This window comes from Ovis aries, chromosome 9 (genome assembly GCF_016772045.2).
Source record: "Ovis aries strain OAR_USU_Benz2616 breed Rambouillet chromosome 9, ARS-UI_Ramb_v3.0, whole genome shotgun sequence".
Taxonomy (NCBI): Eukaryota; Metazoa; Chordata; class Mammalia; order Artiodactyla; family Bovidae; genus Ovis; species Ovis aries.
The window spans coordinates 56,921,506-56,934,188 of record NC_056062.1 but is presented as its reverse complement, the minus strand read 5'-3'; the positions used below and the strand labels follow the sequence as shown (position 1 = coordinate 56,934,188).

At 42.5% G+C, this 12,683-nt stretch overlaps 1 protein-coding gene across 2 annotated transcripts in view; it reads left to right on the top strand.

Annotated features, from left to right (window-relative positions):
* ZNF704 (zinc finger protein 704) overlaps nt 1–12,683 on the top strand; it is a 256,382-nt gene that overhangs the window by 230,346 nt on the left and 13,353 nt on the right. For both annotated transcript variants that reach the window (XM_027973082.3, XM_004011760.6), the window contains exons 7-8: nt 1,423–1,527; nt 12,376–12,473. In XM_027973082.3, the coding sequence (XP_027828883.1) occupies nt 1,423–1,527; nt 12,376–12,473 (203 nt within the window). The remainder of the gene's footprint in view (nt 1–1,422; nt 1,528–12,375; nt 12,474–12,683) is intronic.

The following is a 12,683-nucleotide window of genomic DNA, read 5'->3' as shown; positions in this document are numbered from 1 at the left end:
ATTGTGTCTTAGGATACAGCATGCGGATAAGGCAATGGCACCCCATTCCAGTACTCTTGCCTGGAAAATCCCATGGATGGAAGAGCCTGGTAGGCTGCAGTCCATGGGGTCGCTGAGGGTCGGACACGACTGAGTGACTTCACTTTCACTTTTCACTTTCGTGGATTGGAGAAGGAAGTGGCAACCCACTCCAGTGTTCTTGCCTGGAGAATCCCAGGGACGGGGGAGCTTGGTGGGCTGCCGTCTATGGGGTCGCGCAGAGTTGGACACGAATGAAGTGACTTAGCAGCAGGATACAGCATGAACAGCTATGTATTGCCAAAATATTTTCCAGTGGTGCCATTTACAAAACCATTGCCACTAGCAACTATATTTATAAAAGTAGAAAAACTAACCCTGTAGAGAAGTCATTCAGCCATTTATTAAGTAGACTTCAATTCAAGAGCAATGGAATAGCGCTAATTATTAAATTAGTTGGTGCCACAGCTTTCATTCCTGACTCTTCTATTCAAAAAGGATAATTCATCCCTTCGTTCTTGTTTGTCAGTATTGCATTTAGGTCCAAAAGCATGGGCTTGAACCAACTTAAATTATTTTTCTTATGTATATAGTGAGAGTTGGAACATACACTAAGGGATCTAGAAGTTCCTTCCCAAACTATAGATTCACAGCATTGGGATTTTTCTGTTTATAGATGTAAGTGTTCAACATAAAGATATTAAAAATGTGAGCAAAGAAAGAAAATCCATCCCAAGCTCCAACAACAGGAAAGCCCCTTGGTTCACATTTTTGGTAGGTCCTTCAGGACTGTTCTATGTGCGCATTTAAAAATGGAATCTATTACAGTACTGTTTCCCTGTGCTTTGTTGTTTCCACTTGATATCTCATGAACATTTTCCCATGCCAATGAGTATTCTTCAGCATCATTTTCCCTATGTGTTTCCAGTTTTTTAAAAAATATATAATGCATAGTTCTGCAATGAACATCCTTGTGTCCATTTCTTTAGAATAAATTCTAGAAGTGAAATAGCTAGTGTACAGAACACTAAGAATTTTGACATGTATTTCCAAATAACCTTCCCAAAATGTAATTGACAGCCTACCATCACTTATAAAAAGCTGATCTCCCAACTGGATAATAAGGAATTATATCTCACAGATGATAGGTATGTGTGTGTATAATCAAATCTCTATTCAGAAATCAGCAGCCAAAAACCTTCTCCTCCTATACCTGAGATTGCTTAGATGTATAAAAAGTTTATCTCTAGCTACTTTCTTTAACCGTGTTTAATCTCCTCCTATTATAATTTTGTCATTAATAAAGCTGAGATTATTTCCGAAGCCTTATTTTGGTCATGACAGCTTAAGACTCCAAGGAGAAGTATTCTTTCAAAACGACTTTCTCTGTTTTCTATTTGATAGGCCACACCCCCTGTGACCATTCCAGGAGCAGCCAAGTTCACCCCCAATGGCAGCAGCTTCAGCATTTCTTGGCAGTCTCCTCCAGTCACCTTCACAGGCATTCCAGTAAGTGGAAAAGCAAAAAGCCAGAAATCTGGTCAAAGCCAAGCATACATTTAGAGAACAAATTGTAGAAACATGCAAGAAAAAGACAAAAATTGGAATGCCGGAATAATTATTTTTAAGTGATATTTGTAAACTCAGCAAGCTATCCTGTGGTCCAGACTAGCCCAACTTTTCTGTGAAAAGGTGTTTTGACTGGAATTTTAGAAAGTAAAAGACAGTTTCATCTGTTGATAAACAACTTGTTGGAAATATATCAAGATTTTTTTGTATGGGTGGTGTATTTGTATGTTTCCTAAAGGCTTTATAAAATTAATAGTTGAACTCAGACCCCAAAGATAAAAGAAAGAGACTCTACAGGTAAATGGCATATATCATTATGAGCTCTCTGGTGGCTCAGATGGTAAAGAATCTGCCTGCAATCTGCCTGGGTTCGATCTCTTGGTCAGAAAGATCCCCTGGAGAAGAGAAAGGCTACTCACTCCAATATTCTTGCCTGGAGAATTCCATGGACAGGGGAGCCTGGTGAACTACTGTGTCCATGGGGTCACAAAGAGTCGGACACGACTAAGCGACTAACACTTTCACTTTTTCTTTCAACTATATACAATTTGACTTTGAAATTATTGTTTGTGGGTATATCATTTTGAAAGTTCAGATAGTAGAAATTGAAATCAACTTTTTTCTTCCAAAGCCTAAATAATCCATGCTGATGGGTAATTTGCAAATAAATGAGTATTGAAATATGCCGTTGGATTTAAGGATTATTTTAGAATTGATTTGACATATTAAATAATTACTGTCTGAAAATTCACCATGAATTTACTTGATTCTTAACTATTCACTTAGAAGATATTGAGTCTTTTACAGCTTATCATGGAATATCCATAGACCTCCACACTCCTCATGCTCAGGGGTTTACAACTCCTGATAAGGTTCAGAAAGTGGCTTATGATAATAGATATTAACCTTATTTTCTCCTCTCCACCCCCTCCCCAAGGACCTCACAAAAGCTTCTTATTGCAACTGCTGGCAACTCCCAGAGGTTTCCAGCAAATACTAAGGCCTCCTGTGGAGCTGATAAAAATGAAAGTGGCTCAATCAATTATGCTGTGCTCTGTCACAGAATATTTATTAAATTCCTTAGAGGAATAGCCAACAATAAAAAAGCATCCTGCTGGCAGCAATTTGAAAATCTGTGGCTTCCAGAAAATACTCCTAGAATTGGATTTTTAAGCAGTATGGTGGATCTGGAGTAATTATGAAAGGTGCCTGCTTTATGAAGAGTGGGAACTGCTGGTTGGTCTCAAAGAACAAGAATACGATGGATGACCTTGTTACAAACATTTAAAAAGAAGAGATTAGATGTGGAGGTATTAGTTTTGCTTCTGGCAAGAACAATAATTCCCCCGAGGTGGGTGTCAGCCTTTTTGGCAACTGTTTTTGTTTTTTTTTTTGATAGACATAAAAAGACCAGAGTGGCTCTCAATATGACATTTGAGACTACCCTTCTAACCCAGAGAGGCAGCTCCAAACATAGAATTACAGAGACCTGCTCTTCTGAATTCTGTTCACTCCTGTCTTTGATTAGAGCTGAATTTTCAGGAACATACCCCACATTGCTCATCTGGTGAAAAAATAAGTACGGCATGTAGACAGAACATTGCAGTTCAGATTTCCTTTCAAGTTACCTCTTCTATCAGCCCAAATGGAATATTTTCCCCTTTGTTCTATTAATTAAATCATTTCCTTTTGAAATAAAGTGACATCACGGTGAGTGGTTTTCACTAGTTTTAAGTCCCCTGAATCTCCTAAGTGGCTGACACAGCAGGACACCAGTGAAGTTCCCTCTTGTTGATGTCTCAACAAGCAAAGTTTAAGACTTTTCTCTCTATGGATGTCTCAGCCCTCCTGTCAAGGTCCTAGATTTTTCAGAGTTCCTCACTTCACTCTCGATTGGTTACCAGGGACATCCTGGACTAGAGCTTTGACAGAAAGTATGTAGAATAACTGAGTTAAGTAGATTCCCACTAAAATCCTATGTGAGCTACTAATTTATTCATTCACCAGAGAATTCCCAATCTATCTGATTTTAGCTGGCCTTAGCAGTCAAGCTTGCCATTACTATTTAAAAATAAAGGTAAGGGAGTAGGGAATGCTGCCCTTTTCCAAGGCTTTTGTTTTATTCTGGAAAGATAGCAAGAAGGTTTACTACTCAGTGTGTTCTTCATGTTGTCCTACTCTCAAGCATGTCTATTTTTAAAAGAGTAAAAAAGTAGCTGCTTTCTGTCTGCCCACTTACACTGGGGGCTGGATCTCACAACTCCACACCTTCTAGCCTAGGACTGTCACATGTCCACTGACTGGGTGCCAGTAACCGTCCCTGAATTCTCCACAGGTGCTAGTCCCACCCTTAGAAGACAGGAAGCCAGGCTGACTCTGAGAACACGTGAATCCCCACCTCCCACATTTGTGTAATAGAGTTTTCAGACAAAAGCTCTAAAAGTTTCCAATGATAAGGCACTAGTATTAGGGGTGGCTTCAACTTTATCCAAACTGATGAACAGAGCAGTTGCCATTTTATTGAAAGTGAAAGTGTTAGTTACTCAGTCATGTCCAACTCTTTGTGACCTCCATGGACTGTAGCCCTCTGTCCATGGAATTCTCCAGGCAAGAATACTGGAGTGGGAAGCCAATCCTCTTTAATGAATGCATTTCTTGTTTTACTCAAAAGCAAGTACCCTGAGGTTGTCAACCCCATTTAAGATTTCCTTTTCTCCCCTGTCTTTGAGACCTAGTATTGAAGAGGAGATGCTTTCATACGCTTCCTAGAAAGTAGAAATAATCTCCTTCTGTGAAATCCCAAGGTTTGCAGAATTTTATTTATTCATTTGCCTACACTGGACTTCCTGAATTGGGGGCTTTAATAAGTTCCCTGGGTAAGACTTCTTCCCAGAGGTGTATAGCTGAGAAAGTCGATCTGCATATTCACAAACGTAACTATAGGTTCAGTCTTTTCTAGCCCAAGGCTATGGGTATAGGGTAGGGAGAAGACCATGGTTAATTACAGCTTTCTTGACCTGTTTTTCCCCAGTGACTCCTCTTTTCTTCTAATTATTTTCCTTTCTTTCCCTGTCTTCTCAGGGCAGAAAACTGAGAGCTCTTGGCCCCTGTGTTAGTCTGCCATAATAACAGACTGGGTGGTTTAAACAACCCACATTTATTTTCTCACAGTTCTGGAGGCCAGAAATCTCAGACCAATGTGCTAGCTGACCCAATTCCCAGTGAAGGCCCTCCTGCTGACTTGTCAGGGGCCACCTTCTCAATATGTCACCACATGGCCTTTTCTTTTGGAGATGGGGAGATGGAGAGAGAGCCATTTGGTGTCCCTTCTTATAAGAACACTAATCCTATTGGATCAGGGTCCCACTCTTTTGAATTCATTTGGTGGAATTAGTGGTAAAGAACTCACCTGCCAATTGTAGGAGACCTAAGAGATGCAAGTTCCATCCCTGGGTCAGGAAGAGCCCCTGGAGGAGGGCATGGCAACCCAGTCAGCATCTTGCCTGGAAAATCCCTTGGACAGAGGAGCCTGGTGGGCTATAGTTCATATGCTCACAAAGAGTTGGCCATTACTGAAGCAACTTAGCACACATGCAGCACATACCTTTAATTACTCCCTTAAAGGCTCCATCTCCAAATACAGCCACAGTGAGAATTAGGGCTTCGATATGTGAAGGTTGGACTGCACAAAATGTGGTCTATAATAGGCCCCATGCAAGTAAGTAGAAGCTAATCAATCTGCTATCCAAGGGCCATGCCTAGAGGCTTCAGGCCAGAGATCGTCTCCAGACCTGAAATAGTGCTTATTAGCTCGTTAGCTGTTGTGTTTTTTTTTTTTTCTTAACACTTGGATGGAGGATTCAAAATTGTTAGAAGAAATTAAAACCAAGACGGGAGCCTTTTTTCCATTTGAGAGATAGAAGATCACAAGAAAAGAAATTTCTCCAACATATTTGCAGAAGGACATATCTGCATTCAGTTCAGTCGCTCAGTCATGTCCGACTCTGTGACCGCAAGAATCCCAGCACGCCCATCACCAACTCCCGGAGTTCACTCAGACTCACCCCCATCGAGTCAGCGATGCCATCCAGCCATCTCATCTTCTGTCTTCCCTTTCTCCTGTCCTCAATCCCTCCCAGCATCAAACAAAAGCAGTAATATCTGCATTACTGCTTTTGTTTTTGTTTAGTTGCCCAGTCATGTCTGACTCTTTTGCAACCCCATGGATTGGGATTTTCCAGGCAAGAATACTGGAGAGGGTTGCCATTTCCTTTCTCCAGAGGATCTTTCTGACCCAGGGTTCAAACCCACATCTCCTGCCAGCATCGCCTGCATTACAGGCGAATTCTTTATCACTGAGCCACTGGGGAAGCCCATTACTGAACTGATGTCAGGCAAATACTAACTCTGGCATTTACAAGCTGTGACCTCTAACCAGTCAGTCATAGTACCTCTCTTAAGCAATGCCTTCAACTTAGCTGTACGACCACTACCTTGTATTGTTGTATTTTCAAGCACAATGCTTGGCACTGGTTGATGTTGAGTAAAACTTACTAGTGTTGTTATCTGTGATGTATCTCATTGCTATTAAACAGAGGGCAGAGAAAGTGGATTCTCCTCGTTGGGACTGACTCATATAACACAGATATACTCAACATATGGGAGAAATCAGCCATAATTTTTGCAGACTGTAATTTAGAGTTCTTTATTAGAAGGACTGATGCCGAAGCTGAAACTCCAATACTTTAGCCACCTCATGTGAAGAGTTGACTCATTGGAAAAGACCCTGATGCCGGGAGGGACTGGGGGCAGGAGGAAAAGGGGACGACAGAGAATGAGATGACTGGATGGCATCACCGACTCGATGCACATGAGTCTGGGTAATCTCCGGGAGTTGGTGATGGACAGGGAGGCCTGGCATGCTGTGATTCATGGAGTAGCAAAGAGTCAGACACGACTGAGCGACTTCACTTTCACTTTTCCCTTTCATGCATTGTAGAAGGAAATGGCAACCCACTCCAGTGTTCTTGCCTGGAGAATCCCAGGGATGGGGGAGCCTGGTGGGCTGCCATCTATGGGGTCGCACAGAGTCAGACACGACTGAAGTGACTTAGCAGCAGCAGCAGCCCATTTTATTAATTTAGAAGTAACACCACATAGTACTCTCTCCAAGTATGCTATATACTTTATAAAACAAGTCCCCAAATAGAACTTTAAAAGTTAAGATATAAAACAAATAAATACAGAATATGGAAGCCATTGGGAAAGAGAGCTGAAATCATGTTTTCCAGGGCACACATTATTGTCATCATTGATGAGGCAGGTTGGAAGACACCAGAAAACAGGGCATTAGCACCATTCAGAACCAAATACCAAGATCCCTGAGTGTCAGACAGCCAGTGCTCCACTGTTTACTAACTGCGTGGCCTCAGCCACTTCCTTACCCTCTCCATCTCCTCGTCTATAAAGTGGAAGTGATAGCATTGCTTATCCAGGGTCATTATGAGGATTAAATTAGATAACATGGGGGAAGGTACTTAGCTTAACAAGTTCTTAGGAAATTAACTGCTGCTGCTTTTAACTCTGAGATCCATGTAAGCCAGTTCCCTGCCCCAAGCCTAAATTATTTTACCTACAAAATGCAGATAGTGCTTATTTTTCAGGCTTTTTGCTGAAGATTAAAAGAGATTATGAATAACCCAGTGGCCCATCTTTCACATTTGCGAGCACTGAATAAATGCTGGCAGACCCCCTCTGCCAGTTTCTCCCTTTGACCTTCCCACCCTCAGCCCCGATTAACATAAGACTCCAAAACACGATCGTCTTGATGTTGAAAGTCTCCAGGAAAGCTCACGAGTTAGGTTGTGTTCATCCTCCCATAGAACTGAGCCACACGCTGGTATGTGAAGTGAGTCCTGGCTTCTGCTACACTGAAGGCTGTAGAAACCCCAGGTCTGTTGTGAAACGGGAGGGGCTGCCATCGGACAGGAGTAAACACGAAACAGGTGTGCCCTCAACTCCAGAGTTAAAAAAGCCAGTAGCAGAAATAAAAACGATAGAGAAGGATTCTTCCTGGAGTACATCTAAATCTGCTCCTCATCCTCCCGTAAGCCCAGCAAGTCACCGGTTTTTTAATTTCAGTAAATGGCACCCATATCCCTTCATCCTCTCTGGCCAGAACCTAGGATGTATCCTTGACTCCTCTTGATTCATCCCTGACTCATCTAAAGATTTGTCTTCATATTTCCTGTCCTGTAGCCCATCTGTCAGCAGGGTCCAGACTCTGCCTCTACAGGATATGAATCCAACCACTTCTCCCCACCACAGTCACACCGCCATCTAAATCACCAGTGCATTTTCCCCCTAAATTAGTGCAAAAGCCTGTTAAGTAGTCTTTAGCCCTGTCCAGGGCTATCTCCAATTCATTATCCAAGGAGCCAGAGTGATCTTTCTAAAGCATTAATCAGATGTCTCACTTTATTAAAATGTTCCACTGGCTTCCTTTGCACTTAGAATGGCACTGAAATTCCTCATCACAGCTTCAAGGCCTGACCTGAATCCTCCACCTCCCATCCTCCTACCTGCCACCTCCCCCAGCCCCACTTTCAGCCCCACTGGCCTCTGCACCTGGGAGGTCTTGGCCCTCGGCTTCCCCTTTCCCCAGAGTGCCCTGTAGATCAAAGGTAGCCAATGCAAGAGGCCTTCCCTCACCACCCTAAACAAATATGTTTCCCATCACCCTTGGTCTGGTAGCCTGTTCTAGTTTCTTCATGCACTTATCACTAAAATGCCCTTACTTCTTTTGTGCTTATTGTCTCTCTCCCCACTAGAAGGTACACTCTATAGGGGCAGAGATTTTATCTTGTTCAGCTCTGTAATTCCCACAATCGACAGTGCCTAGGGCATGCATGCGTGCATGCTCAATCGCTTCAGTCTTTGCAACCCATGGACGGTAGCCCGCCAGACTCCTCTGTTCATGGGATTCTCCAGGCAAGAATACTGGAGTGGGTTGTCGTGCCCTCCGCTGGGGGACCTTCCCGAACTGGGGATTGAACCCGAGTCTCCTATGTCTCCAGCACTGGCAGACAGGTTCTTTACCACTAGACCCACCTGGGCATGGTGAGAACCTAATAAATATTTGTTGAATGAAGAGCCTTTTACCATCTCATACCAGCCCACACAAAAAGGGTATGGCCAGTTTGCAAAATTTAGAACCTTCCACATTATCCCCAGCTGATGGAAATAGTGTCCCTGGCATGTCACCTAAACATTTCCAGTTCTCTGACTGAATAAGAAGGTATTCTTGGGATTCTAAAAGTTCTACAATAATTTAAAAAAATTTTTTTTTCATTGTCCTGAGCACTTAATTCATATCAGCACATTCTAGATTATCTACTGCTGCTGCTAAGTCGCTTCAGTCATATCTGACTCTGTGCAACCCCATAGACAGCAGCCCACCAGGCTCCCCCATCCCTGGGATTCTTCAGGCAAGAACACTGGAGTGGGTTGCCATTTCCCTCTCCAATGCATGAAAGTGAAAAGTGAAAGTGAAGTCACCTAGTTGTGTCCGACTCTTAGCGACCCTGTGGACTGCGGTGGAGTGAGGTAAGATTATCTACAGTGGGGATAAACTCTGAAGCCTTCACTCCCTCTGGTTTGCTAATATGCATCCTGTTCCGCTAGTGGTAAAGAACCCCATCCGCAATGCAGGAGACATAACAGGTGGGAGTTGATCCCTAGGTTGGGAATATCCCCTGGAGGAGGAAATGACAACCCACTCCAGTATTCTTGCCTGGAGAATCCCATGGACAGAGGAACCTGGAGGGCTACAGTCCACAGGGTCTCTAAGAGTCTGACACAACTAAAGCGATGGAGCACACAGGCATGCATCCTGATCCCTACGGGATGGGGGATGTGTGGGGATTCTGCTTCTGGAAAAACATGCCCATCCACATCAAATGCATACACTGAGCTCCAAAGCTTTCATTTTATGAAAAAAATTATAAATGTTACTCACCTCTGTTGGCCCTCAATGCCCCCTGCTTTAGCAAAAAGTAAAGAGTCAGTTAATTAATTCTTTAATGGAAAATTAATTCTCATTCTGATATGAAAAAGAAAAGGAAAATGATACTCTAGTATTTCAAGGACAAGATACAACCAGATATACTGGCCGCTAGTCATTCCCTGAAGACACCATTGCTGTAGACTTTGAACTCTGAAATGCCCTTTCATCTTTGCTCTTCCCTATTTAACATATTCATTTATTCCTCCAGTAATTATTTGTACCGTATCAGATAAATTTGGAGCTTATAATGATCTCAACAAGCGGAGTATTTCTCATGGTGTTAATTAGTAGTTCTCAAAAGTAGATAAGCCTGAGAATTTGGCTTCCGTGATGGCTCCAGTGGTAAAAATTTGCCTGTGATGCAGGAGGCCAGGGTTTGATCCCTGGGACAGGAAGATCCCCTGGAGGAGGGCATGGCAATGCACTCCAGTATTCTTGCCTGGAAAATCCCGTGGACAGAGGAATCTGGCAGGCTACAGGTCCATGGTGTTACAAAGAGTCAGACACACTGAGTGACTTTCACTTTCATGAGAATTTGGGGAAAGACTTTAGATGTAAATTCCTGAAACCCATCCCAAGACATTTTCTCAGTATATCTGGACTGGTACTTAGGAATCTGAATGCTTAAAAAGCAACCTAATGTATTCCATACAGTAAAATAATATTCAAGACTTGAGAGAGAAGAAAATTCTAAAACACAAGCTGATGTGGATAAAGCCCAGGGACAGTATGCTAAGTGAAATGAATCAGTCACCAAAAGGCAAATATTGTATGATATTGTATGATTTCATTTACAGTGTATGGTATATCTAAAATAGACTCATAAAATCAAAAAGTAGAATGATAGTTGCTAGGGATTAGGAAAGTGAAAAAGCGTTAGTTGTTCAGTTGTGTCCAACTCTTTGTGACCCCATGGACTACAGCCTACCAGACTCCTGTGTCCATGGGATTCTCCAGGCAAGAAGAATGGAGCTTCCCTGATAGCTCAGTTGGTAAAGAATCTGCCTGCAATGCAGGAGACCCTGGTTTGATTTCAGGGTCAGGAAGATCCCCTGGAGAAGGGGTAGGTTACCCACTCCAGTATTCTGGCCTAGAGAATTGCATGGACTATGTAGGTCATGGGGTCGCAGAGTCAGACAGGACTGAGCAACTTTCACTTTCAGGCAAGAACACTGGAGTGGGTTACCATTCCCTTCTCCAGGGATCAAACCTGCATTTCCAGCATTGCTGGCAGATACTTTATGGTTTGAGCCACCAGGGAAGCCCACAGGGGTTGGGGTGAGGGGATAAATGAGAGTTACTCATCAATGGACGTGACGTTTCCATTAAGCAAGATGAATAAGCTTTAGAGATTACTGCACATTTTATGTAGAGTCAACAGTATTGTATTGTGCACATAAAAAATTGTTAAGAGTATAGACCTCATGTTAGGTATTCTTACTACAATAAAGTTTTTTTAAAAGGAAAAATAAAAGTGAAGACCAATGGTACAGAATAAATCAGACTTATAGCAACAATGGTTTAAAATGTTAGTTTTTTTTCTTACGTGTTTAATTTTTTTTAATTTGTAACTGGGAAAATAGCACTTATATGTCCATTCTTTTACATTCAAATTTTTAACTGAAAAAAAAAAAAAACAAAGTCCAGGTCCCTATACTAGAGAAAGTCAGTTCTTTAAGTGTGCTTAGGGATGTTCCCATGACTGTTGATCAGTACTGGTATTCCTGTGGTCATGCTGGCTTCTCAGTGATTACGTTTATTAAATGTTTGCTCTTTTGTGTATGGCAATCTTGCATATTTACATGACACATTATTTATCTTTTGTTAGTTTTTGTGGAGCTTCTGAGAATCCCATTTGCTGGGAGATATTTAATGTTACGTGAGCAGGTGATGCAGAGAATAAGTGAGAGATGCAAGAGGAATGGAGAGCAAAGGGGACTCTCCCATCATCACAGCTGAGAGACAAGAGCATGAGGAGGTTAAACACATGGTCTGGCATCAGGGAGAACTCAACTCTGGCCATTACAGGTTCCACAACCCTGGTCAAGTTATGTAACCTCCCTGTGCTTGGTTTCCTCATCTGTAAAATGGGAACGATGAATACTTAGCACATGGGGCAGTTGTGAAAGTAAAGCTGTTGTCAGGGGCCCTGGCACAAAGCGGATGCTCAAAAGTTCTACAAGGTTGACATTCATTCTTGCTTTGCTCAGGCCCTCTGCTGCTTGCCTTTGCTCCTGTTCGGACCCCAGCATCTGCCGTGTGGGCATCTTATGCAAGAAGCCATTTATTTATTGACTGTGAATAATCTAATTGAATAAACAGAAGGTCAAGGTTCACACTGTGTGTTGCCACTGAGTAGCTGTATAATTTTAGAAAACTTTCTTAACCTCCTTTCTTTAAAAGAGAGATGACTGAGGCTTGGAAGAAGAATATCCTTTAAGGTTTAAAATATTATTCAAGTGAAAATGAGCAATTTGGAATGCAGAGATGTGAAGTCATGAAGATTTCTGAAGTATTCATTGTTGCCGGGTCTTTTCTGTTGGCGGATGCATTTAAATTCCACCAGGAGCATCACCACATCCATTTTAACCTGTGGTCTCTGTGAACGAAGTACTGCCTCTCTGTGTCTGATGGTCAGATACCACTGCCCACGTGGCAGAGGCTAAGGAAATGCATGGGGAGGAGAGCCTGCCCCGTCAACTTTGTTTCCCGTGTGTTTACAGGTGTCACCAACCCACAGCCACCCAGTGGGCACAGGAGAGCAGAGACCGCACACTCACACCGTCCTGTCCTCCCCCCCAAGAGGGACAGTCAGCCTAAGGTATGAGTGCTTGAAACCCCACATGCCTTCTCTCTAGGGAATTAGCTGAAAAATAGAACCACGAGGAAGAGAGAAACCAGAGATACAATCTCCCATAAAATTCCCCTGAGATGGATGAAACACCCGTTCTTTTGTTCCCATGGTTCCCCCCATCCATTAACTGTTAATAAAGATTTTTCATTTTTCTGGGGTAACAGTTCATGGTTAGTT